Source organism: Stigmatopora nigra, chromosome 1 (assembly GCF_051989575.1).
Source record: "Stigmatopora nigra isolate UIUO_SnigA chromosome 1, RoL_Snig_1.1, whole genome shotgun sequence".
Lineage (NCBI taxonomy): Eukaryota > Metazoa > Chordata > Actinopteri > Syngnathiformes > Syngnathidae > Stigmatopora > Stigmatopora nigra.
This window is the reverse complement of record NC_135508.1, coordinates 25583899-25611603: the sequence shown is the minus strand read 5'-3', so window position 1 is coordinate 25611603 and position 27705 is coordinate 25583899. Positions and strand designations below refer to the sequence as shown.

Here is a 27705-nt window from a genome sequence, read left to right as displayed (position 1 = left end):
CAAGCTCGGTGCCGGAACACACTAAGCTCATGTCTCAAGGGGTTACTGTAGTATCGTAAAAAAAAAAAAAAGCAATTTTCAAGATATCTTCAAATGTAATGATGCAGTAAAAAAAACACTTATTTTCAGAAAGGGAAAGGTTCTTTTGACAGGCATATTTTATTCAGACGCTTAAAATGCAAGACTAATAACAAAGAATATCTTGGTGAGTTCTCATTTCCGTGTAAACCAATTGATAAATAATTAATTCAGGTAGAATCCAATGGCTCAAAATCAAGTAAACCTGCGGTATAACTAAAACGTAAATATTTTGAGGAAAACTTGAGCCTCAACGACTGCAAAGGAGAACATGAACGTTCAACAAAAAATAACCTGGCTAAAACACATTTACTGCTTTAGTCACAAAGAATAACTGGTATACAGTGGTATCTCGACATACGAGCATCTCAACATAATAGCATTTCGAGATGCGAGTAAATTTTGAGCAAATTATCGAGATGCAAGAAAGCCAGGTGGCCAAGACATGAGAGGCTGTTTATCATTGTAGCGCACTGTCTTTTTTGCCGCATCTCTTTCGTGGATAAAATATATTTATGAACACTGGGCGGAGACGTTGTATTTTCCCATGTTTTTTTCCTCCCGTTAGTCAATGCATAATACCAAATGAACAACAATAGATCCAAAGCAAACAGGTAAATGAAGAGTTGTGCAAAGAAAAGGCGAACGTTGACATTCAATATTAAGCGTGAAATAATTGAAAAATGAGATTAGTGTCACAAAGCTTGCTCATTGCCATGGATGATATTGTGTCACTTGGGAATTCCTTGGGGTTGGAGGTTAACAAGGCAGATGTGAATGGCCTAATTGCCGAGCAACACGAAGAACTGATTATACAGGATTTAATTGAGCTCCAGGAGCGTGAACATTTGGAGGTGTTGCGGGAACTCGTAGCGAGGAGTAGGTGGAAGAGGGGGGAGTCACCTGGCTACAAAGGATATCAACGACATGCTAGCCAAGTGGCAAGTTTTCTGATTTTGTAGAAAAGAGGCACCATGACAAGCTGTCAAGCGGCCGCGCGTTATCGTATTGTGAGGACAAGTAAATTACAAGTGAGTTTTGCGTAAAGTTACATTAAACATGTTTAAGTGTATCTGTATATATTAATCCAAGTTAATTTAAATTAGTTTGTTCTGTTACGAGTGCGGTGCCGTGGAAAGCCCCCCTTCGCTTCTCTCTACCCTCCGTGAAGTCTGTCTAATTTTAGTTCTACTAAACACATTTTAGTAATATTAAAACAATAGTTGTGTTAGTTTGTTAAAAGATGTTGAATTAGAAGAAATAAAACATTTTTTCCAATCCAATATCTTGTTTTTGGTGTTTTCTCAGAGGGTTGGAACAAATTAATTTGTTTTTTGTTCATTTCAATGGGAAACATTCATTCCAGTTACAAGAATATCGACATAAGAGCCAAGTCCCGGAACGAATTAAGCTCGTCTGTATATTGTATCTCAGGGGTGCCCAACTCTGGTCCTCAAGGGCTCCTATCCAGTCAGAAACACCTCAATCAAATTAGCAATTAATCAGCGAACTGTCCAGAAACGTGAAAACGACCCTGATTATTTGATTCATGTGTTTTGGTGGAGGGAGACATCAAAAACAGAGTGGATAGGGGACCTCCAGGACCAAAGTTGGCCACCCTTGTTCTATGTGATGGTCCTGCACTTGGTAGGAGAGGAATCTGCACTGGTGCCATTTCCTGTACAGATAACATGTTTGTAGTAGGAGTAAATTAGAAACACCCTCTTTTCTAAGTTCATTTTGAGGACTTGATGCAACTCTTTGGATTGGGCAAAATCAAACCAAAATCCCCAACAGGACTGTTCATGATAAGAGCAAAATAGAGAGCATTCATTTCTTCTGACAATTAGAAAGTGAAACACACACGCACGCACACACAATCAATTATTAGCAGCTAAATTATTTAGAAAGAGGATTATTCTAACCCACAGATGTTTTATTTGAAGGTGTTTTTGTAAGATTTAACAAAAGCTGCAGTCGAGAATGAATTTTAATTATAGGTCCAGATTCTTCACTAATGCAACCATTTCCTGGCTGCACAGTTAAACCCGTTTTTACATTGGACACTGAACTTCAAAAAGAGCTCTTCATACATGAAACAATAAAAACGTTGAAGCTTAAATGACTCATCAAATATACAACCAACGCCGCACTTGTGGTACTTCAAGAAAACGTGGGGAACAAAAATACATTGTTTAAGTGTAGTGTTATCTGGTATTTCCATGGTTTGGTTCCTTCAAGCATTTTTGGTCAGAAGAGGGCGTCGTTGTTGATAACTTTTTGCCCAACCTTGAACAACCTACCAAAAGAGAAAACGTGGTTAAGTGAGAATCACCGCTAAGATTCCTTGTGGGTCTGTATAAAAAACATGGTCTGTACATCGCTAAAATTTAGTTTAGAGAGAAGCAATTAATCATTTACCTAAAATGATAGCATGCAATTGTTCTTCTCTCTAAACTGATGTTGAGAGCCATGTCAGTCCAGCTGTTTTCCTACATGAAACACAGGGTTTGGGAACCTTTTGACCATGAGAGCAAAAAACAATTTCTATTTTTAAATATTATTCCTTGAGAGCCATACTCAGAAATTAAAAAGTTCATATACATCAAAATGTGTGTTTTTGAGTAATTTCAACACATTTTTAAAGTAAAGTATGTGAATTATTTTTGACAACATTGTTACGCTGTTGATAATGAGTATCAATGAGAGTATGGATGAAGAGTCTAATGAAAAAAAAAAAAAGATTAAAAAGGCGCCAGCGGTAGTGTCATCGCCACAGTGCCGAAGTGATGTTCCTATTAGTGTGTTGGGGACTCAGCTCTCTGACCATCGGTTTCAATATTTTAGCTCACATAGAGCCACATATGGCTCCCGAGCCAGAGGTTCCCTACCCCTGTGATAGAGGAACAAAGCTGTGAGAATTAAAATATCAGCCTGTCCACAGCACAGCACATATTAAGCAAGAAAGGAAAACCAGATTAAAAAGAAGAGGGGAAAAAATAGACACAAATGTACGAGTTAATGTGTGCATTTAAACACAACATACAAGTGGAAAATAGAAGTTTGTCTTACTCTGGTATCATCTTCTCGCCAAAGCATCTCTTGTTCAGCTTCATTCACCTCCTCAGATGGGTCATATGAATAGATTGGTAGCAGCTGATGGCGCAGTCTGTCAAGTCTGGGAAGATGGCATTTCACAGAAAGATGTAGTTTTAGATGGGAGGAAAGTTCTAACGAGTTGAGGTTTAATCTAAAACCTGAAATTATATCTTCACCTTCGTTTTTTGCGGATGTACAAGATCTGAAAACACATAACCCACGGATATAAATAAGTTATAACGCAACATTGTCTCCACAGTGGTACCTCGACATGTGAGGGGCCCGACATACGAGCAATTCGAGATAAGAGTAAAATTTCGGGCAAATAAATATTTTGAGGTCCGAGAATTTTTTTGATATACAAGCAGACAGCGGACGCGAGATGCTGCTCATAAGAACATCATGGGCACTGTCTCTCTCCCCACAACCTCCTCGTGTAATGTCTCTGGTCGCAACTCCCTCTTTGTAATTGTCTCTGTGAACACTGGGTGGTGCATTTTTTCCATGTTTTTTTTTTCTCGTTAGTCAGTGTGAATGCTAGTTCTCGTTGGCAAGTGGTCATGCGTTATCCTATTATGAGGACATTTGTGTGCATCATTTTTGGAATATTTTCAAGGGAATACAAACCCAAACCCTCGATATTGACTGAAAGCCAGTGTGGAGGCGGAGCAAAAAGAGCCGACCCGGGAGAAGAAAGGTATCAATTTGACAAACAAAATTAGTTAAAAAATTAATTAAGTTCAGAGTTAGGTTTGATTAAACCCATTTTTAAGTGTCTATATTGTAATCCAAGTTCTTTTAAATTTGTTTCTGTTATGTTACGAGTGTTTTGCCGTGATAAATAACCCCCCCCCCCCCACCACACACACACACACACACGCCTCTCTCGGTCCGTCTCTCTCTCTCACCCCTTCGAAATCCGTATAATTTTAGTACTATTAAACACATTTTAGTAATATTTAACCACTAGTTATGTTTTACCCCTTTTAAAAAATGGCGAAATAGAACAAATTTTAAAAAAATGTCCAATAAAATATCCTGTTTTTGGTGTTTGTTCAGAGGGTTGGAACAAATTAATTTGTTTTCAGTTCATTAATGGGAAACGTCCGTTTGAGTTACGAGAAAATCGAAATACGAGCTCAGTCCCGGAACAAATTAAGATCGTATATCGAGGCACCACTGTATTGCCATTACAGTAATATTATGTTACTGCTTCATGTCAGACATGATGGTGGTACTTTAAGAGTTTTGTGCATGTGTTTTACTGCATTTCATTTGGGAACTTACCACCGCTACAGCTATTCCGATGATGGTGATGATGATGAATGAAATCAACACATAGCCAACCGCCACATCCCCATTAATGATGGGTGATGGGGTGGTACTATTCATTGCATATAATCAGCCCAAGGGTAAAAGGGTGGGCTGCTTATGCAGGACCTCTACAGAAAACTGCAATTCCCCAACCAGGGATACACACACTGTGCAGTGGCCTTCTCCTCAAACTGTCCCCTTGCTGTTCAGGCCTCATCCTTTTCCTTTTCATCCATGTGATATCACTGCTCCTCCTTTACAAGACAAACCCCACAGGGCAGTAAAAGTATACCGTGAATGGTTAAGTCATGTGAACATACATTGTAATTGACATCAGACCATAATGAAGCGAAGATAAATAAGATAGTTGCATGTTGATTGTAAAAGTCAAATACGAAATGTCAGCACCGTTTAGTTGCGTTGAAAAATGAAACGACATAACCTATTTAAATCGAGTTTAGAACGGGGTTTTCAACAAAGTTTTCTCACATTAATGAAGATGCCACTTCCTTGCTTGACCTGTCCTCAACGCAGCGCGGTCTTAGGAGGGCACTTCCGGCTTGCAAAATATCGCATTTTGTCGCGCGTTCAAACCGGTTAGCTTCACCCTAATGTTGCAGTCGTAGCGGCTGCTGCCTCGGGAGTTGTTTAATCTAACAAAAATTCGAAGACAAGCAATTTACCCAAAGCTACTGTTAGCATCTCATCGGCTGCCAGTAAGGCGTCGTCGTTTAGGGGTATTACTAGTTGAATTGCCACTCACCTTCCGTGAATAACGTCGATTTGTTTGTGTTTCTTCCGCAGCAGCTTATATGTAGTAAGCTAGCTGTTGCATTGAGGACAAAAAGAAAGCTTCTTCTTTCAAAATAAAGCACCCTGACAGCTCAGCTCTGCCATACATACTCCATTTCTTTTTTTTTTTACCTTTTCTTTTTACCGCGGGCATGTTAACCCTTTGTTGCAATTTGCGATGTATTCATTCATTCATTTTCTGAACCACTTATCCTCGCAGGGGTCGCGGGGGTTGCTGGATCTTATCCCAGTTGACTTTGGACACCAGGTGGGGGACAGCCTGATTTGGTGGCGAGTCAGTCGCAGGGCACAAGGAGACGGACAACCATACATGCTCACACATATACTTTGGGACAATTTACAATGTTCAACCAGCCTACCCTCCATTATTTTGTGATATGGGAGGAAACCAGAGTACCTGGGGGGAAAAACACGCAAACCTGGGCTGAATATGCAAACTTCACACACTGAAGACCTGCACCAAAGTCTCCAAGGACTGAGAGGCCAATGTGCTAACCTTTTGTCCACCGGGCCACCTTAAATACATCTCATCTCCTTTTCGGAACCGCTTTATACTCATTAGGGTCGCGGGGCTGCTGGAGTCTATCCCAGCTGTCTCCGGGCCAGAGGCAGGTGGCCAGCCGATTACAGGGCATAAAGAGACGGACAACCATGCACACTCACACGCATAACTAGGGGCAATTTAGAGTGTCCAATCAGCCTACCATGCATGTTTTTGGAATGTGGGAGAAAACCAGAGTACCCAGGGGAAACCCACAAAGGAGAACATGTAAAACTCAACACAGTTGGACATACATTTGAACCAGGGATCCCAAAGCTTTGAGTCCAACACGCTAACCACACTAAATTGTGTGGTATTTGTAGTAATGTCACCACTTTTAAAGTACAAATATTCTCTGAGATCTATCGATGATAATCAGTGAGAGTATAGATACAGAAGAATCTTATGGACAAAAAAGTTTTAAAGTCGTACTAGAGGTAATGTCGGCGCCTCAATGATCACATAACGCTCCAATTGATACAAGCAGGACAGCTCTCCCATATTTTACCTCAGTTTAGCGGAGACCTTGCACCCATCAAAACCGGTAAATATGGCTCCTGAGCCATAGGCTCCCTACTGTCAGGTTTAAAACCATATACATTCAATAACTTTGGATCAGAGGTAGCACACGGAGAGTCGGCTTGATGAGATTTTCAAAGACTTCAGCTGAAGGAGGGGTCAGAGTAGCCAGTGCTGGGAGATGTGTCTATCCTCCAGCCTTACCGGTTCAAATCCCTAGCTACCTCCAAACGATAAGCTAGTTTTATTAACAAATGATCATGTGACATAGGTACAAACTTTAGGCGGGAAAAGGTGAACATAGAAATGGGCGTGTCATGGTATATGACGCGCCACTAACTAAAAGGTGTCATGATGGAAATTTCCACTAGGCTATGCAAATTTCTATTCTAGTGACTACACTAAACAAACCAAAAGACATAATAAAAATCATAAAAATACATTCCATACTCCACAGTCTGTTCGACAGAAGCAGTGGACACGGGGATGGTCACTGCCAAACACACTAATGTGCATGTACAGCTGCCCCATACTCTCACTCAGACGTGTTTTTGCTGAAGGAAGTCAAAGAAATCAGTGGGAGATTTTCCTGCAAAATCATCCATAGCATACATCACAATCAGTTCTGTTCTTAGCCGAGGCAGATCAAAAAGTGTTCCATGGCTCTGCGTTAAGGTGGAGAAGGCTGCATTTGGGAAAGTTTCCTGGTATTCCCGAAACATCTGCCAGTCGAGGAGGAAGAGAAACATCAGTCTTTCGTGGTCTTAGAATCTGGTCCGTGTCTGGCAAATAATATTGTCCAGAATCCTGTTGTGAAGTGTTGGGTCTGAAGTTACAGATCCCCATACTTACCAACCGTGCACATAGGAAAAACGAGGCATGAGACTGTTATATTTTAAAGCAACCGCGCGGCTGGGGAAGGTTGGAGGCGCGAGTCCATTATGGACACGCACTCGGCTCTGCGGACCTTCTTCTCTTCCCAAGTCCCAAGTCGCGCTTTTATTAAGTTTCAGCAATGATGTCATGGAAACGGTACAACAGTCACTGAGACATGTTAAAGACATCATTATGATTATTGACAGGTTGTTCTTTGTTATAGGAAATTTGGATGTCACGAATCCTTGCATATAATCTCTCAATCCGTGTCACGGTGAAATGTCATAGGGACCTTCAATCAATATTACAATCATCAGTGTCACCACCATCATAGGTGTCACTAAGTGTCACTGTTTGGCTGCGGATTTGTCAGAGAGCCAGTAGGAAATATGTATGTCCTTTGAAATGCACTTGTTAATGTTTTACGCAACTTTACATTCCCTCCTGTAGTGGATTTAAAAGGACATCAGACTAAAACAATTAAGCCTTCTCAGTATTACATCACTAGTAGATTTACAACATTAGAACCATTCTCAGGAATTGGCGAGAACCTCTTGGACTGAGAATGGAACTTAAATTGAAGTTAGGGAAGTAGCAATGTTCTCCAACTATGGCACACACACCTCCATCCTTTGCTGTTATCAAATCTATGACCATCCGGTCTTGCAACTCCATTTCTCTAAGGGCTCTTGATTTATCTGCTATACCTTGTAGGGCTTTGACAGTTTAGTTAATGAACACTCATGTAACACTTCAATGTCCAAGTTGGGAAATTAGTGACAATGATTTTCTGGGGGGGTGGACCACAACTTATGGTCACCAGGCACTGCCCCAAATTGAATCACGTGGTTTGACTTGCATCGACTTTGATCTTATATATCTTATCACCATTTGCATCTAACACTTCAACTTCTTCTACAGTGAAAGGCTGTGAACAATATTTGCTAAACATCGTAACCATCATTTCCAGCACAATCTTTGCCTTAGTCAAGTCTGTCTGTGCACTCAACAAAGACATTTTTTGTCATCAGAGTAATTTTTGAGTGATCTCCATTGATGATGGAGGCATTTAAAGAACAACACCATTGCTATCATAAATAACAGGGTACAAAGGCTTGTCTTCAATAATATGGAGGAAATGTTTCAGGTGGCTGTCAGTCTTGTACAGGCTCATGAGTTGGGTGGCTGTGTATTCTTTGAGCTGGTTTAGGGGCTTGAAGAGGATGTCTCCTGGTGGTTTAACTGTATACGTGAAAGGACCTGAGATGGTGTCTAGGTCATGAGTCCCTATCGCCACCAGACTCCTCTTTCTGCAGATGTTTTGATGCAGTTTGTTCAGAGCTCGATGAAGCTATTGTAGCGTTCCTGCGTGAATGTGATGTTCCTTAAAACTGCTGCCACAGCATAGGGCCGTACAGCTGCTGTCTCCTTGGTGATAATCCGCTTCTGAACCTCTCCACTAATTGGGCTGACCCGTTTGTACCGAGGGGCCTCCAACTTATTCTTGCAGTCCACGGACCAAACCTTCCAAACAGAGAAGGTCATAGCGGTTTGCTGGTACATCGATCTTGTAAAGGACAACATCTGACGCTCCCGCTGCCTTTACATCACCTTGCTCACGGCTGATAATCACCTTCTCGGAGGTAATTTCATCCAGCTCCAGTCGAAATTCGAAACATAGTTCGTCAAACTCCTCATCAGTATAGGTTTTCCCCAACGCTTTAGAGAGATCTCTTTTTACGCCAACAGTCTGCATGCTTTCTACTATCCTTCCTCTCTTCAGCCACGGTGAAAAGGACCCAACCAGACGCCTGTAGCTGCCTGCAGAGGTGCCTGACTACACAGGCGCGCACATATTTTCTTGGTTCTTCGACTTCACTTTCCTCTGTGACAGGAGCACGGCATAGTCTCATTTTTCAACTCGAATCTCTGGGGGCGTGGCATTCAGCCACACCCAGGCTGCCACTGATAGTACAGTCACAGTGATGAGGGTAGCAGCGGATTTCATTTTGGCTTCTGTGTGATGGTGTAAAAACTATGAGAGGTCAAGGTTAGGTGAAGGGTGCTCGTGGCAGGTGAGCAGACGTTAGATGATTTTTTCCGCGGACAAGGGTTTTGGAACCGTCCGACTTCCAGTCTACTCAGAGTCACCGATGTCCCGAACTACTTTGACTTGGGATTGGTGAATCCACATCGACCTCTCAGCAATCTATTACTGCGGTGGGGGTGGTGAGTTGGACCACGAAGGGGCCTTCCCAACATGGCGACGACCAGGACTTCCTTTTTGTGACTCAAGGTCACCAGACTTCACCACCTCCTGCAGTGTAGACACAAGGATCACGGCAGCTTACATGTTCTTCGGACAAGTTTATCGGTTTCTTGGTTTTATCGTACCATTCGTTCGCTCCTCAAGTCCCACTCTCTTTTGGACGTTTCACTTGTTGCACTTGTTGTTGTTGTTAGGCCACCCAGGCGTCTAAGGGTTACCCTCAGCTGCGCTAGAGCTGGCCCTGGAACGCGGATTAGTTCTTCCGGGGGGTAGCCGTTGGTGGTATTTGTTGCATTCGAAGGCGGCGACGGGCGGCCGCTCAGGACACACCTCGTGAAGGTTCCAACTTTGTCTCCCTGTTACACTTGTTTGGGCCTGAGATTATCTTGAACATTGTCTGTAACAAATTAAACAGTTCCTACAAAAATTTTAAAGTAGGTATTTAGACCTCTGGGACATGGAACACATGCTCTTCCATGTACACCCTCCCTCCTGTTGAGACATGGCTTTTTCCATGGCTCAATTTTGTAATAAAGTCTTTGCTAGGCACGGTAGGCCTTTCGCTGTAAATGGGCCGTCTGTAGATTGTTCAAATCAATTAACACTTTTTAGATCGACTCAGTTTTTGTTGTTGTGTATGCTGTTTGGTAAGTGTTTTCCGCTTCTGCTTTAGCTGCTGCATTCTGTCGTTGTCTTCAACGTGTGATTAACATTTGCTTAACATTTGCTTACCGCTATGTGGTTGGGCTTAAAACCCCAATGAACAAAATCACAACAATCTTACTTATTGTATAACTATAGTTTGTGAAAATTTAAAATCCTTATGAGTCAAAATCTAATATTCTAGCTGGTATTCTATTTTGATCACTGCTTCCTTGTTAAAATCAATAATTGTATTTGTTTTTTCCTTTCCTGCAATTTCACAAATTAACTAATCATACCAAAAATCGAAAGAATACAAAAAGCAAATCAGGCTGCTCTCTCCTCAGGAAAACAGCTTTTCCGTTCTCTGCAACAGTTACATTCAAATCAATTAGTATCCAGAAACAAATACACACATGTATGATTCTGAGTAGAATTGAACCCACTAAATTGTAAACACCCCTTGTTTGTTAGGGTCAATAATTTTAGCTTAATTGAGTCATTTAGAGCAATTAAAACTCATTACTTATAAAATGCATACTAATCAAGTCCAAATGCATGCAATAATGTGTATCGTGTTGCATATTATACTCAGTTGTTTGAAATTGAAAATATCCCAATTTAGTAGTCTTTTTAGCAATTGTCACATTCCATTGTCTTTGAAGTTTGCCCATCATCTATAAAACTTTCTTAATCAACATTTTTCAATAGTCAGGCATAAAATTAAATTGCAGTTACATTTCTACCCATTTTCTTTCTAATCGTTCACATTAACTATCTGTAAGAAGGTTTGGTCTCAATTGAAACGCTTTCGCTCTTTTTATGGAGACAATAAAATCAATATCAAAAGTTCCTAATGGCTTACGGTATTTCTCTCGGAGCAATAATCTTTCCGATCCACATTGGAGTGCTTGACACTACGTCTGATCACGTCAAAAAGTTTCTTACTCGTCTCCTCAAACGTTTCCACTGAGAGAACCTTCTTACAGTGTAAAGGTGGATCTGCATCCTCCTTTTCAGCTATTTTCATGTCTGCTGGTTGGTCAGCAAAACTTGGTACAGATGTTCTCATTTGAGTTGCTCGTGCGTCTTTTCCATGTTTCCTGTTGAGAAGCACAGTCTCCAACTGCTAACCCAAAATTAGTGCGTTTCTTTCAAGTTTTTTCTTTTATGCAGATAGCCAGATTAGACTCATCATGTAGCTTCAATCATGTAGTGCATGATGGCGGTTTGTCTATAGGCTACTAAATAAGATTTCCATATTTTGTCGTCCGGGTGACCTCGTCCTGTGGGCGCAATGATTTCATAATGAAATATGGAACCTTTAATCAATCCCGTCAATTAGTCAGTTAACACATTATTACTATAATCAACGGTACTTTGGAATTTCATATGATGCACTGTTTTGCGGGGAATTTGGATGTCACAAATCCTTGCATATAATCTCTCAATCCGTGTCACGGTTAAATGTCATAGGGACCTTCAATGAAATCAGTGGGAGATTTTCCTGCAAAATCATCCATAGCATACATCACAATCAGTTCTGTTCTTAGCCGAGGCAGATCAAAAAGTGTTCCATGGCTCTACGTTAAGGTGGAGAAGGCTGCATTTGGGAAAGTTTCCTGGTATTCCCGAAACATCTGCCAGTCGAGGAGGAAGAGAAACATCAGTCTTTCGTGGTCTTAGAATCTGGTCCGCGTCTGGCAAATAATATTGTCCAGAATCCTGTTGTGAAGTAGTTGGTAGTGCACGCGAGAATCTTGCGCTTGACCTCTCCGTGTGCTTGGAGCACCCGCACTGCGTTCGGTGGCCTCGTAGATTTCCTCATATCGGCTCCTCTCGCGTTCAACCGTGTCACAAAACTCATTGACTCTTGCAAGACAAAACTGTACATCCAATTTGTTGTTCTGTAGTATTGAAAAAAGCATGTCTGAATGCTTAAAAATTCCATTAAATGTGTGAAGCAAAAAACAAAATTCAAAATCATCCAGACCTGCTTTAAATCCATCAGCACGCCCCACAGACTGCTCGTCGTACTCGTCATGATGCTCCAGGATGTGATGAAACAGTTCCTTTAGAGCAGCTCTCTTATCAAATACTGTATTCACCACTCCGGATGCGTACTGCCACCGTGTTGGTGCCACTCGGGGCAGACGCCGCCGGCAGATTTCGTCAAGCAGCTGTGTGCGTCGAGGTGATCTCGAAAAACATGCAGCAATGACATTCAGGTGAGCAAAAAGTATCTTGCATTCTTTAGACTTTCAGGCCCCCTGAGTCAGTATTAAATTGAGCCGATGGGCATAGCAGTGTATAAATAAAGCTAACGGTGCTCTCTCCTTAACTTTAGCCTGCACCCCATTTAATTCAAAAGACATGACCGCTGCACCGTCATAACACTGTGCCGGGCATTCATTTTCCACCAAAAATTGAATGATGAGACCTGCAATGTCACCGGCTCGCTTCCCACTGGTAACATTTTCAAATCTGACGAAGCGCTCCTTGACACCTTTGCCCATGACGTAACGCAGAACCAGTGCGAGCTGTGCTGCATTACTCGCGTCTGCTGTCTCGTTCACCATTACAGAGACAAACTGTATTTTTTTTATTCTGCTTCTGATCTTTTCCTCCATCACTTCAGCAATAGCAGTGATCAGGTCGTTTGGTATTTTGCCCGATGTGCCACCAAACACTTTATTGGTGGACAGGTGGTAATGTAAATCCGTGTTTTTCTCAGCAATGAGAGAAAGAAGTTCCACATAATTAACTTTGTTTGGGGAGGCAGCGCTTTCATCGTGTCTCCGAAATGAAAACTCCTGCTTGCCCAAATAAATTACGCAGTCTATCAAACTTTTTAAGCTTTCCCTATTTTTCTTTACCTTTTTATTGTGGCGCTCCGTTTCTCTGCGCACTTGCTCGTTGAATTGTAACTCCACTCGGGATTCTCCAAAATTCTTGGAGCGCACCATTGCCTGTAAGTGTCCGGCAGAGCGTAGGTGTCTCGTTGCTGCTTTGGTTAAACAAGTCAAATTTGCAATTCCAGTGTTGCCAGGGGTAGCGCTCGTAGTTGGCGAACTGAAAGTGGCGCACACACCCTTTTCCCGGCTGTCACAAAGTTGCCAGTTTTGGAGTTGACCGTCCTTTCTTAATGATGTCCATTTTTTTCTGGAAAAGTCCATCTGGAAAATGGCTTTGCCAGCAACTCCAAAACCAAATCCACTTGTTTTCCTGCATCGGCCATTGTAGGTGAAATTTTCTAGCTCTGGCTGGCTCACTCTGGCTTTGGCCCGCCTACTCGATGACTAGCCAATCATCCAGATGTGCTTTAAATCCATCAGCACACCACACGGACTCATTCACCATTACAGAGACAGACAGTACTTTTAATTCTCTTCTTCCATCACTTCAGCAATAGCAGTGATCAGGTTGTTTTGTATTTTATCCGACGTGCCACTAAACACTTTATTAGTGGACAGGTGGTAATGTAAATCAGTGTTTCTCCCAGCAATATGAGAAAGAAGTTCCACATAAGGTATTTTTTTTGGGGATGCAGTGCTTTTATCAAGTCCCCAAAATGAAAGTTGACACAGACTATCAAACTTTTTAAGAGCTCCCTATTTTTCTTTACCTTTTCGTTGTGGCGCTCCGTTTCCCTGCACACTTGCTCGCTGAACTCTAACTCCACTCGGGTTTCCCCTAAAGTTTTGGAGAGTGTCGTTGCTTGTAAGTGTCCGGCAGTGTTTGGTGTCTCATCGGAGCCCGTGAACCAGGGGTAGAGCTCGTAGTTAGTTAACTGAAAGTGGCGTGGCGGACAAACCTTATTCCTGGTTGTAACAGGCTTGCTAACTTTGAAGTTGACCACCCTTTCTTAATGATGTCCATTTTTTTCTGGAAAAGTTAGTCTGGAGAACTGCTTTGTCAGCTCATTTTTTTCCTCCGTCGGCCATTGTGGGTGAAGTTTGCGATCTCTGGCTGGCTCACTCTGGCTTTGGCTCGCCTGCTCTATCACTAGCCAATCATAGTTGGTGAAAGCGATGACGTATCCTTATGCCAGCGAGAAGGCAATGACATATATCTATGCCTGCGAGAAAGCATTGTGGTGTTGCCAACTTGAAATCTGATTGGTTAAAGCAACACAACGCGTGTTTAATGCAGTAAAGCCTGCAGAACTGATTGTGAAGGCATTGTTGAGGCAGATTTCTGATCCTGGTAACAAATATTGGCTGAAATGTGATTGGTTAAATGCTTCCATATGAAAACACATCTGGAAGCAGTGCAATCCGGGGAAAGCAATGAACGGAAGCTAACAGACAACTTGGAATTATTTAATAAGTATTGATGGACAAAATATAATATGATTCAGATATTTCTTAGGCCATCAGAGAAGACCTTGAAATCCCTGACGGCCCGCCACTGCTGCGTACTGAGAAGACTGCAAATGAATCCGTAAATTCCACACCCGCACATCTTGCAGTAAGTGGCAAGTGGGCGTGTTTGGCAAGCCCGGACGTGACGCCCCCCCCCTTCCATCTACTCAGCGATTGGTTTGAAAGTGGAAGTCGCATGTGGGGCTCTCTCCATTTGGGGAGACAAATCCATCATGTTCATTTGAACCAATTCATCTATTTATCTCACAGGGTCGGGTTCAACTTGATGACATCTCACTCGAAAGAATGATCCTAACTGAACATTGAATGAATAACTAAAACATTTTTGTGCACCATCCCCATTCTTGCAGCCAGATTTTTGGAAAAAAAGACATTGAAAAATAGACAAATAATTGAAATTGAAAAAAGATCACGGGGCCATCCTCCCACGTCGCGCCTTTGGTGTGGAGCTCCCTCTCACTGCGTGCATCGTGATCAGGCTGCAGTATCGTGCTGAGGACGCAGGGTCACCTTCTGTCAGCGCAAGGGGAAATAGTGAATCATTTGCAGACGAGGCGACGTCCATTCGGTACACATCGGCAAGCAAGCAGCTTTTATCTGGTAAGCGAGTACGCCACTAACATAACAGCATCCTAATACGGAATCTCACCGGATCATCCCCCTTCACCACGGCTACGATGCATTTTCACGGGCAATGCGCTAGCATCTATAATTTAAGCATGTGTCGTTATAAACTCTGTTGTTATTCAAGAGGAACGTCATGTCAGGGTTTCGTTACCCGCCAGTGAAATCAAATGTATGAAAAATAGTAAATGAATTGTATATCTTTGTCTTTGTATATTGGTGTTTTCTCTGGATTAAACGGCAATGGTGAGTGAATGTGTTTTATTTTAAATTTATTTTCATCCTTCGGCATTTATAGAATCGGCGGTGTCCTCAAGGACTATTGCAATGTTATTGTAGTAGATGGAAATGGTGGCCATGTCTGGGAAGGAAGATGGACATTTGCACTCAATTCCTTTCCCTATTCTTGCACAAACTCGAGGATTTCTAGTTGAATTCAATTACTAGCACATCAGTAGATGTGAAATTGTCGCTTTTAACCCCTATATTTTATATTTACTGCTGGATATTTGTGCGTATCTGAATTATACACGAGAGCGTTCTCTGTGCTGTTATGTAATTGGTTGTCACAGCTCAGTAGGAGCCTTCTCTCGCGTCATTGTTTTTCATTTTTTGCCTTTCTAGCCAATGAGCAGCAGTACAGACGCACATTCTTTTTTTGAAGGTCTTGCATGTGGTCTTTCAAATTGTATAAAATACAGCCTTGACGTAAAATGGTTGCAGTTTCAACGTGGTCACATTAGAGCTTTTATTGCATGGTGCGATATACTGTAAGGAACTGTTCTAACTGGTGCAGCTAAAAAAAATAACACCAGCCAAGGCTGCCGGAAGACGCATAGCAGGCAGCCTCAGGGGCGTTCGTGTGTATTCAGTATTCAGTCGAGACCAGTCATTTTGCAAAGGGTGACGCAGAATCATACGAAGAGGCTCCTTATTCTGGAACTATCCGCAGTCCTGAATATTCTGTTTGGTTGGGTGGCTGTCTGCCAAGAACCAAGGTGCTCCCAAGAGAGAGATGATGATCATACTATTACAGAGGATTTATTGCAAGGAAGGAATGATTAACTCATAGGCTGCCGATAATGGTAATAGACGAACCTGATCTGATCTAAAAAGGAACTATGGTCTATACTCTGACAACACAATAACTTTGTCATTTATCCACTTAACAGTGAAAAAACAGCTCAACATCCTTCTTTAATATTATTTTGTAAATTAACAGCTTTATCAGTCAATATTTACAAAGGACAAATATACCCACTATAGGCACCCTGGTTAGCGCATCAGCCTCAGTTCTGGGGTCGATGCTTCGATTCTAGGTGGGTCCTCACTGTGTGGATTTTGCATGTTCTTAGTTGGAGTTTTCTCCGGGTATTCTAGTGTCTTCCTTCCACATCCACAAAACATGCTTCTTAGCCTGGTTGAACACCCTTAATTGGTTTGTACACTTTTCGCCTATTGCCTCATGGTTTCCCTTTTGTCGTGTGACCAAGTGTGTGTACTTTGTAATCAACCCCTGTCTGCCTATTTAAACCCTGTGTGTTTATCATTATTTTTCACAACGTCTGCCCTGTCTGCTTCACGCTATGTTGGCATGTCATGTTTCAAGTTCCTCGTTCCTCCATGTCTTCCGTGCCAGGTTTGGTTTTGTTATTTATTTCTAAGTTCTTTTTATTTTCTTGATTTCCCCTCCACCATCTCCTTGTGTCCTGCGATTCGCTGGTCACCAATTCAGTGTGTCTACTGCCTTCTGCCTGTAGTTGGCTGGGATAGGCTCCAGCACACCCTGTGACACTTGGGACAATAAGCGCTTCAGAAAAAGAATGAAATACGTATACAGACTAATTAAAAAAAGTCCTTAAATTGTAACTATAAATATCTCCATCAATTTCAAAGATGGGAATTGTCCTAAATTAACAGGAACTAACCAGGTATGAACAGGAAGTACCCCAAAATGAGCAAGAATTATGTGTGTGCCATGGACACAGTGTGACAATGTGTTTTGATATTTTTATTATCCACCCCAAGCACCTGCAAAAAGCTGCTGAGTGCAAGCTTGTTATAGCTAGAGTTAGCAGTGTCTGGCAGGGTGTGAAAAAGAGGTGACGCAAGAAAAACAGAGCACTCAAATGGGAAAAGACAGTCTTTGATGGAGACAGTGGAGGGGAAGATCAAATTTGAGTTTGCATTAGCTCTGCGTTTGTATTAAAATCTAAGGAAAATAAACAAAAATGGTGATTCATGTTCGACATTTTTTGCTTGTGTTTCGAAATAGAATAAAAATCTTGTCTAAATGGTTAATAATCTTTACATGGATAGTAGCTGCAGAACTAAGTGACTTTGGATTCTAGTCTATCATGCTTTGTGCCATATTTAACTAGCTGTGCCACACTGACGTTGCTTATACCTCAGGATAAGTGAGGTTGATTACAGTTCTTTCTGAATTTACAATCCCCAATTGTCTGGCCTTTGGTCACCAAGCCACATAAATATCCTGATCATACATGCATTGTCGAAATGCAGAAGATATGACAAACTCATTAAAAAGTCATCATCATTATACAGTGTGATAGGTTCACCAACAGGCATTCCCCAAATGCACACACAAATTAAGAGGAAAAGACAGTCTTCTGGAATTTTTTTCACTTGAAAGGAGAACAAACCGTTGGGGCCAAGTTCCGACTTCGTTCTGACCTTACACATATTTTCTGTTGTTTATTAAATTCAATGGCCCAGATCACAATGTACGTCTCAACTCTCAGGGGAGAAGTGAAAACAGAAGTGATACGTAAATAGTCAAAATAAATGAAGGCTTAGAAGTCTGGTGGCGTCCGTGGTGGACGCAGGTGCAGTTCAAGGCGTTTTGGATTTCCTTTGTTTCGTCCACTCTAAGCAGTCCAAGGCTTTTGGCTTCTCTTTGTTTATTCTAACTAAGGTTCTCAGGAGAAAAGCATTTATTTCGTTGCAAGCAGCCATAAAATAATATGAAACTAACAATGATGTGCAATGTAAGTTTAATAGTGAAGCAAAGCATTTCTTCATCGCAAGCAAACATACAATAAGAGAAAACTAATAATGATGAGCAAACTTAGTTTAATAGTTAAGCAAAGCATTTCTTCATTGCAAGGAAATGTATGATAATAATATGTGCACTGAAGGCAAGATAGCTGCACATAATATGATTTTACTACTTTTCAGAATTTGTCTGACTAACAATTAAAACATATCACTTGTTCCAAATATTATATTGATAGCTCATTAATACGTTATTGTTGACTAAAAAACGAGAACATATGACTTTGTATTTACCATTTATTAGATTGAATAGTTGAAAAGTTTTGTTGTTATGCTTTGTAGAACAGTGTCCAATACACAAGCATAGAGGACCATTTTTAGAATTGTAAGTTGTGAGTTCAATAATTTAATCACTCAACTTTGAAAAGGCATATGTCAAAATGTTCAAAGAAAAGAAGATACCATTTTCCCACTTGCAGAAGTTAATATTAATTGAATTGAAGTGAATGATTTTATTGTCATTATACAAGTATAATGATGTTTTATTACCCTATTCCCACATATTGTAAGAAACCGTATTTTCACCACTATACGGCACATCGTATTTTTAGCCGCAGTGACAATAATGAGTTCTATTTCTGTGTTTTACACGCACAAAGGACGCACCCTTTTTATAGCAGCCAAGCATGGCAATACAAAACATACACGCTAAACCCACACGCTAAAAACACGTTTTTAAAAAGGCAACAGAAGCAAAACTGAGTTCGGTTGTACTTTATTTAGCCATTTAACAATGTACTCACATCATCATCACCCACAAATCCATCAAAGTCCTCATTTTCTGTGTCCGGATTGAACAATTGTCGATCGAAAACGCTGAGTTTTATACGTTCGTCCAGGCGGTCACAATCCATTTGCAAATAGTAGCTAGCGTAACTAACCCGGCGCTGCCTGCCATCCTTTGTAAAGCTTTGTTGACGCCGATGTCCAGCGTATCTAGCGTAACTGGCCCGGCGCTGCCTGCCACCTTTCGTAATGCTGTGTTGATGCCGATGTCCAGCATAGCTAGCGTAACTTGCCCGGCGCTGCCTGCCACCCTTCGTAACGGTGTGTTGATGTCGATGTATACAGGCCACAATCCATTCACAAATAGTAGCTAGATGGTAGCTAGTGTAACTTTTCCAACGCTGCTTTCCATGCTTCGTCAAGCTCTGTTGATATCGATAAATACAGGCCACTATCCATTGGGTGTATTGACAAAAGAACTACATATCCCAGCACACACTGCACAGTACTTTTTCTACGGGAAAATAGTAGACTCGGGGGCTGCTTGCCGTAGTTGTGAGAGCTGTAGAGGATGGTATACCCTATCGACTGATTTATTTTATTTTATCATGATAACAATTTTAATATTAGTCCATATATAAAGCACACTGATTATAAGGTGCTCTGTCTATTTTGGAGAAAATTTAACACTTTTATGTGTGCCTTATAGTCGTGAAATACAGTATATATCTTTTAAAAGCCAATCTTTGGCAAAATGTAAGCCCCACATATAGCTTAACATGTTTTTTTCGAAATATAATTAAGAGTTTTCAATGAAACCAGAGAAAACCACAAAAACACCGGAAAAAACAATCGTTACTTATTGACACTTTTTCCGATTGATTAAATGGGTTTTTATTTCCAAGATGTGCTCAAATTTTGCCAAACCCTTCCTTGCATCTTTGAATAAGTAAGGGTTGCTATCCGGAACACATACTATTGTGTAAACTTGCTATTTGTAAACTTTCCTCTATTTTAGCAATACTATGCTGAACTCGGGGTTTATTTTTTTTTCTTTTTTCTTTTTTACCATGCAGTGATTGTTTTTTTTCCTGCTGATACTTCATTCAATGTGGTGGAGTTGATGAGTTATAATCAAAAGCGGAGTTAAATGAATTATAAATGTTTTGTAGATGTACCTTCTGAGTAGTACTATCATTCAGGAGAACATATGAGACATTGAGTGGCGAGTTTTGATTTTAACTAAAGATCAATAGATGTGGAGTTAGTTTCTATTATTCTAATGTGCAAGTTGAGAAGAGGTGGCACAACATTAATGTAACACTCGCAATAAAACCAACTATCTATTCAACAACATTCTTGTTTTAATAAAAACAAAAACAGCCTAAAGATGCTCCCTGGCTTCCCCTTCCCATGAGCTCACCACCTGTGGGAGGGTCCAAAAAGTTCAGAGGCGCAGATAACTGGGCGGCAGCCAAGGAGGGGTCTTTGGCGGTTTGATCGCGGACTGGAAAAACTTGCTCCTAGGACATGGAATGTCACCTCTCTGCTTGGGAAAGAACCATACCTAGTGCGTGAGGTTGAACATTTATGTCTTCGATGCAGTCGGGCTCACCTATAAGCATAGCTCGGGCTCTGGTACCACTCCTCTTGAGGAGTTTGGACACCTCCACTCTCGAGTCACTGTGAGATACGACAAGCAGGTGTGGGCATACTCATTGGGGTTCATCCCCACGCCTTTAGGTGTGGCTACAGGAACTGATTGTTGTTTGTTATTATGTTCTAAACAGCACTTCAAAGTACCGTCTCTTTTATGAGTCCTTAGAAGGGGTGTTTGAGAGTGCCCCTCCTGGCACCTCCCTCATTCAGCAGGTGGACTTCAATGCTCACTTGGGCAATTACAGTGAGACCTGGAGAGGCATGATTGGGAAGAATGGGTCCCCTGATCAGAACCCAAGTGGTCTTCTATTGTTGGAATTCTGCGCTTGTTATGGCAGCTGATGGGTATCGGCTATCCAAGCGGAAGACGGCTCTGGTGGTCTCCCTGAAGTAAAAACACGGACATGGGAGGACTGTGATGAGGTCATAGAGAGCAACATCCGGGTGCCCTCAAAGAAATTTTGGTCCACCATTAAACGTCACGGGAGGGGAAAGCAGTGCACCATCAAGACAGTGTATATTGGGGGTGGAGCGTTGCTGACCTCAACCCAGGATGGTGGGGGGAATAATTTGAAAACCTCAACTCCACCGACATGCCTCCCCATAAGGAAGCAGAGCCTGAGCACTCTGAGGTAGCTTCTCCAATCTCTGGGGTTGAAGTCACTTAGATGGTTAGAAAGCTCCACAGTGGCCAGCCCCTGGGGGTGGCTGAGATCCATTCAGAGTTTCTTAAGGCTCTGGATACAGGCGTAGGAATACGTCATCACTTTCGCCAATTATGATTGGCTAGTGATAGAGCAGGCGAGCCAAAGCCAGAGTGAGACAGCCAGAGATCGCAAACTCCACCCACAATGGCCGACGGAGGAAAAAAAATGAGCTGACAAAGCAGTTTTCCAGACGGACTTTTTCAGAAAAAAATGGACATCATTAAGAAAGGGTGGTCAACTCCAAAGCTAGCAAGCCTGTTACAACCGGGAATAGGGTTTGTCCGCCACTTTCAGTTCACTAACTACGAGCTCTACCCCTGGTTCACGATAAAATCGCTGCATCCCCATACAAAAGAAATTATATGGAACCTGTTTCTCACATTGCTGAGAGAAACACTGATTTACATTACCACCTGTCCACTAAGTGTTCAGTGGCACTTCGGGTAAAATAAAAAACAACCTGATCACTGCTGAAGTGATGGAGGAAGACATCAGAAGGGAAATCAAAGTACTGATTGTCTCTGTAATGGTGAATGAGTCTGTGTGGTGTGCTGATGGACTTAAAGCGATTTAGAATTTTGTTTTTTGCTTTATACATTAAATGGCATTTTTGAGCATTCAGACTTGCTTTTTTCAATACTAACAACAAAATGGATGTACATTTTTGTCTTGCAAGATTAAATGAGTTTTGTGACACGGTTGAACGTGAGAGGAGCCGATAGGAGGAAATCTACGAGGCCACCGAACGCAGTGCGGGTGCTCCAAGCACATGGAGAGGTCAAGCGCAAGAATCTCGCATGCACTACCAACTACTTTACAACAGGATTCTGGACAATATTATTTGCCAGACCCGGACCAGATTATAAGACCATGAAAGACTGATGTTTCTCCCCCTCCTCGACTCGCAGATGTTTCGGGAATACCAGGAAACTTTCCCAAATGCAGCCTTCTCCACCTTAACGCAGAGCCACGGAACACTTTGCGATCTGCCTCGGCAAAGATCAGAACTGATTGTAATGTATGCCACGAATGATCTCCTTGACTTCCTTCAGCAGAAAAATCTGAGTGAGAGCATGGGGCAGCTGTACACATTAGTGGGTTTGACAGTGAACATCCCTGTGTCCACTGCTTCTGTCGAACGGCCATTTTCAGCCCAAAATCGACTCAAAACTTATGCCAGAAATACAACAGGACAGACTCGACTGTCAGCATTAGCTTTGATGGCGATAGAAAAGAACTTCTTGATGGACCTGAAACGCACACGTGGTCTGTACGACAGAGTAATTGAAATCTTCTTAAGGAAAAAAATGAGGATGGATCTTGTGTATAAATAAAAAGTGAATCTTTGGTGAGTAAAATTAGTGACTGTTCACTGTTTTCCCAATACATTTTCCAATTTTTTAGGTTATTATTGATTCTTTTTTGTGTTGCAGGTTTAGCTGCATTAAATGTTTTATAGCCATAAAGTACTTATTGAGGGTTGAATTGATTCACACAGCACTACTGAAGGCCTCGGTGTGAAATGCAAGGCGCACCACTGGTTCCAATTACAGTGGTACCTTGACATACGAGCAGCCCGACATACTAGCATTTCGAGATACAAGTAAAATTTAGAGCAAATCATTATCTCTAGATACGAGAAACATTTCGAGATACGAGAAAGCTAGGTGGCCAAGACATGAGATGCTGTTAAGGATTTTAGCGCACTGCCTTTTTTGCCTCATCTCTTTCGTGTATAACAGATATCTACGAGCACTGGGCAGAGTGTTGCATTTTTTGCAGTGTTTTTTTTCCATCACTCCGCGCGAATGGCGGCACGATTGGTAATACGAGGAGTATATATTACTTCTCGTTGGTTGCTCATAAGAACATCAGGGGCACTGGCTCTCTCCCCGCAACTCCCTCGTGTAATGTCTCTGGTCGCCACTCCCTCTTTGCAATGTCTCTATGAGCACTTGGCGTTTGTTGCATTTTTTTCAGTGTCCCCCCCCCCCCCCCCCCCCCCCCTTAGCCTGTTAACTCTCGATGGTGGAGTGATCGCTAATACAAAACTACTTCTCGTTGGCAAGTGGTCGTGTGTTATCCTATTGTGAGGACATTTGTGTGCAACATTTTTGGAATATTTTGAAGGGAATACAAAAGCCCATCGATAGTGAAAGTCAGGGTGCAAGCAGGGCAAACAGCCAACCCCGCTGGGAGCAGAAAGGTATCAAACTTTAATACAAAATTAGAATTAAGTTTAGTGTAAGGTTAGATTCAACTTATTTTTCAGTGTCTGCACCGTAATCCAATTCATTTCAATTTTTTTATGTTATTAAACGAGCGTGTTCCATGCAAAAAGCACCCCCCCTCTCCGTCTCTTTCTCTCCCCCTTCGAAATCCATATAATTTTAGTACTATTAAACACATTTTAGTAATATTAAACCACTTATGTGTTACTTTGTTAATAGATGGCAAATTAGAAGAAATCAAACATTTTTTTCCAATCCAATATCCTGTTTTTGGTGTTTTTTCAGAGGATTGGAACAAACTAATTTGTTTTTAGTTCATTTCAATGGGAAACATTGGTTCGATTCACGATAATATCGACATACGACCGCAGTCCCGGAACAAATTAAGCACGTATCTCGAGGTACCACTGTACATTCAAAGTATATTCACAGCAATCTATAGCCCAAATGACATTATTCACAGTAATCATCTATTCCTTTCTTTTATGATTCAGGTATTGTATCTGTTACACACCCCACACTTATCTTGAAACACACAGTCTACTCATTACTACACACTTGTGGTCAAAATAGGTAAACAAAACACACCCACTTATATTCAAAACTATGGGAGGCCCTATATATTGGCCAGTGGCAGGCCTTCAAGGCCTTCTCTGCTGGCCTAAGAATATCTAATACATATATCAAATTTTGTCCATCAATACTTATTAAATAATTCCAAATTGTCTGTTAGCTTCCTTTCATTGCTTTTCCCCCTGGTTGCACTGCTTCCAGATGTGTGTTTTCATATTGAAGCATTCAACCAATCATTTCAGCCATTATTTTTTGCCAGGGTCAGAAATCTGTCTCAAGGCCTTCACAATCAGTTCTGCGGGCTCTGGTGCATTAAACAAGCATTGAAGACTGTTGCTTTAACCAATCAGAATTTGATTTGGTGACACCATGGCCATTTTGCAGGCATAGAGATACGTCATTGCTTTCACCAACTATGATTGGCTAGTAGGCGGGCCAAAGTGAGCCAGCCAGAGATCGCAAACTCCTCCCACAATGGCCGACGGAGGAATACAAATGGATTTGGTTCCAGATTTGCTCACAAAGCTATTTTCCAGACTAACTTTTCCAGAAAAAAAATGGACATCATTAAGAAAGGGCGGTCAACTCCGAAGCTAGCAAGCCTGTTACAGCCGGGAAAATTGTGTGTCGGCTACTCTCAGTGCGCTAACTGAGAGAGTTACTAAACTGTATTTGGAGCGAGCTGCACAAGCAAATATATTGTTGTGTTGATTTAAAGCCATTTTCAAGACGGACTATGCCAGAAATACGACAGGACAGGCTCGATATTCATCATTAGCTTCGAGAAAGAAAGGAGGATGGATATTGTGTACGGTTATAAAGGATTTTTGGTGAGTAAAATTTGGCTATATTCCTAAATAATATTTCAATTGTGGGCCCAGTTCTGACATCTGAAAAGCTCCAGTGTTTGTATCACTAAATGCTGCTAGGAAGTGGATTTTACCCAATTTTAGTGTAATTTTTGCCGTTTTGCCATTGACATCCATCGCTGTCTCTTCCCGTGGAAATCACCCCCTGGCCTGGTTGTAATGGCTCAAAAGCTCAAGTATTTGTATTCAATCAATAAATGCTGCTAGGAAGTGGATTTTACCCCATTTTAGTGCATTTTCTGCCATTTTGCATATGGACGTATCAACAACGTTCATCGCTGTCTTTTTCCCGGGGAAATGATCCTCCGAGCCTGGTTCTGATTTCTGAAAAGCTGCAGTATTTGTATTTAATGAATAATTGCTGTTTTCGGCTGGCTTATACCCCATTTTCGGGCAATGTTTGCCTGATAGCTGAAAAGCTCCAGTATTTGTACTTAATCATTAAATGCTTCTAGGAAGTGGATTTTGCCCCATTTTTGTGCATTGATTTATTAATTATTTGTTATGTCGCAGCTGAAACTGCAGTCGAAGGTTTTATAGCCATAAAATAGTTTTTGAGGGTTGGATTCGTTGAAGGCGCTACGAGAAAATGCACGGACCGTCACTGATATTGGCGTCATAACATGAAAGTCTTTGTCTTTTCTCTTGCAAATAAACAAAGCATTGAGAACTGACCTGGAATCCCATTTCTGTTTAACGTGTGTTAATCAAATGGAACCTCCAGGACAAAAATGAAGACGTCACATTGTAAGTATGAGTTCGAAAAGAAACAAACACCAACAATATTCACAATGCCTTTTAGTAAAAAGTAAGGAAAACTGACAATACATTTCAAAAGAAAGGCTGACGAATTTTACCTATTTAAGCAATGTTTGGGTGTTATTTTTGGTAAAACATTGCAAACCAAAGTGAAATTTTGACGAAATTATAAACTCACACAATTGCGGTGCTGTTGCGTAGTTCATGCAAATAACTTCATGTGGAAATTACTAAGCGGAAGCACTTCTGTGTGGATTCCAGGCGGAGACACACATAGACATCCATCCATGTATCACGCTTGATAAGCATTATAGAATAGATAAAGCGTGACTTATAGATGGATGTTTTATAACTCTCGCTAGGACAGAGAAAAAAGTGTTCCGGGAGAACCAACAAACTTGCTGGCGTAAATTCTTCCAAAAATGATGTGGAAAGGCGTTAAGACCAGTCAGCCACGTGGTGTGTTTAGGAAACATCATGTAAAAACAATGATTCATACATCAACTCTGCTTTCAGCTTAGAGTTGAGTTTAGACTCTTAGAGAAGGTGAAGAAATTCAATCAGTCTATTAGGATCCGACAGCTGTTTTACTGGCCACCATAAAAAAATTAAACTCTCTACATTGCACGGTTTGGACAAACAGCGAAAGAATCTTAACATACACACACACTCACACCCATAAATTACGCCTTATGAAGATTATAGATGACTTTTGATTTATTAAGTTGTGTTTTCGTTCGTGCTGGAATAGAGAATAGTATTGTAACAGGTCAGTTAAATTATAGTTAAGTTACCTTAAAAACACTCCCTACATTGGTGTTATTCGTCTATGGCACCAGGTCTTAGAAACTATTAATTACGATAAACAAGGTATTACTGTACTGGGGCATTTCACTAGCTGAGAGAATGTTTAATACGCAAAGAAAGCACTTGAAATGCTCCAGTACGGTTCTACGTCATGGAAACAAAGGAACACCGGTGCATAAGGAATAATAACCAATGCAAGTGACACAGTTTTGAACAAAAAATGATGTAAGAAAAACAGTAACAGTCTAACCAAGAACAAGAACATATAACAAAAGAACTAGGTAGAAACAAAAAATACTTGCATGTGAGGATAAACATGGCAGAAAATAAGAGAATGTTTTCAAAGTAGGGCAAGAAAAATACACACAATTGTGTTACAACCAGGCTTAACAATGTTTCAGCAACTAATATACTATAGTGGTTGGTCATCATTGTAAATTCATATACGTAGTAAACAATCTGTGGAGTATGTTTACCTTTTTTCCATGATTGAAGTGTAGTTCTTTACATCCTAATGTTTAGCAGGAAAATAAAAACATAAAAAAACATATATATTATGGTTGCGCATTTTCCCTCTGACGTTTTGCCTAATAATGAGGAAATCTTCACCATGGACCGCTGTTTCCCTTGCAACAATCACGAGATGGATCACATCTTACTTTTCCTACCCGTTTGACCACCTCCACTGTTTTCCCTGGGATTGCCACACCTTTACTACAGCTGGCCCCCTAGTCTTCCATCACGTCACTTTACTCTCTGCTTTCATGTCAATCGTTGTTACCTGTCACCACCCGGACGCTGATGTCTCTCCCAGCTTATCTCTGTCACGCTGCCTAAGCTCATGTCTCAATGAAAGACCTCCCTGTCTCGCGATTAGCATGCCCTTCAGGCCCCGGTGGATACACTGGGTGATTGCACCTTCCCTTGTCTCAACTACTTTTGTCTAAACTAAAGAAGGGCTAAAGAGGAGCAGGATAAAATTAGTTCATCTCTATGAAATCTTCTTAGTGTAACAAGCTTATGTTTGTTGTGATTCTCATTTAGCGCCAGTAGGTAATCGTGGACACTCAAATGTATCAGGAACATTTCAAACTGTGTTTTTATTTACTTCCGTATTTACTGAGCATTTGCAATTCAAA

The 27705-nt window shown here is 41.3% G+C and overlaps 2 protein-coding genes across 11 annotated transcripts in view; one reads left to right on the top strand and one right to left on the bottom strand.

Annotated features, from left to right (window-relative positions):
• Positions 1 to 140: 140 nt before the first annotated feature.
• On the bottom strand, positions 141 to 27483 carry smim29 (small integral membrane protein 29). 10 transcript variants are annotated; one of them, XM_077714061.1, is made up of 9 exons: positions 27176 to 27483; positions 27043 to 27077; positions 12145 to 12350; positions 4981 to 12058; positions 4658 to 4745; positions 3354 to 3379; positions 3151 to 3256; positions 2500 to 2570; positions 141 to 2377 (listed from the first exon to the last, which is right to left on the bottom strand). In XM_077714061.1, coding segments are annotated over exons 4-9 (342 nt in total). In that variant the 5' UTR covers positions 4983 to 12058; positions 12145 to 12350; positions 27043 to 27077; positions 27176 to 27483; the 3' UTR covers positions 141 to 2328. The 10 variants fall into 10 exon arrangements, 9 of the variants coding, with proteins under 9 accessions (XP_077570187.1, XP_077570208.1, XP_077570162.1 ...); XM_077714082.1 differs by having other exon boundaries at positions 5255 to 12058; XM_077714036.1 differs by having other exon boundaries at positions 4465 to 4745; positions 27176 to 27478.
• LOC144194738 (protein kinase C and casein kinase substrate in neurons protein 1-like) overlaps positions 14725 to 27705 on the top strand; it is a 44468-nt gene continuing 31487 nt past the window's right edge. Inside the window, exon 1 of the mRNA XM_077713995.1 lies at positions 14725 to 15136. The gene's annotated coding sequence lies outside the window, so the exon portion shown is untranslated. The remainder of the gene's footprint in view (positions 15137 to 27705) is intronic.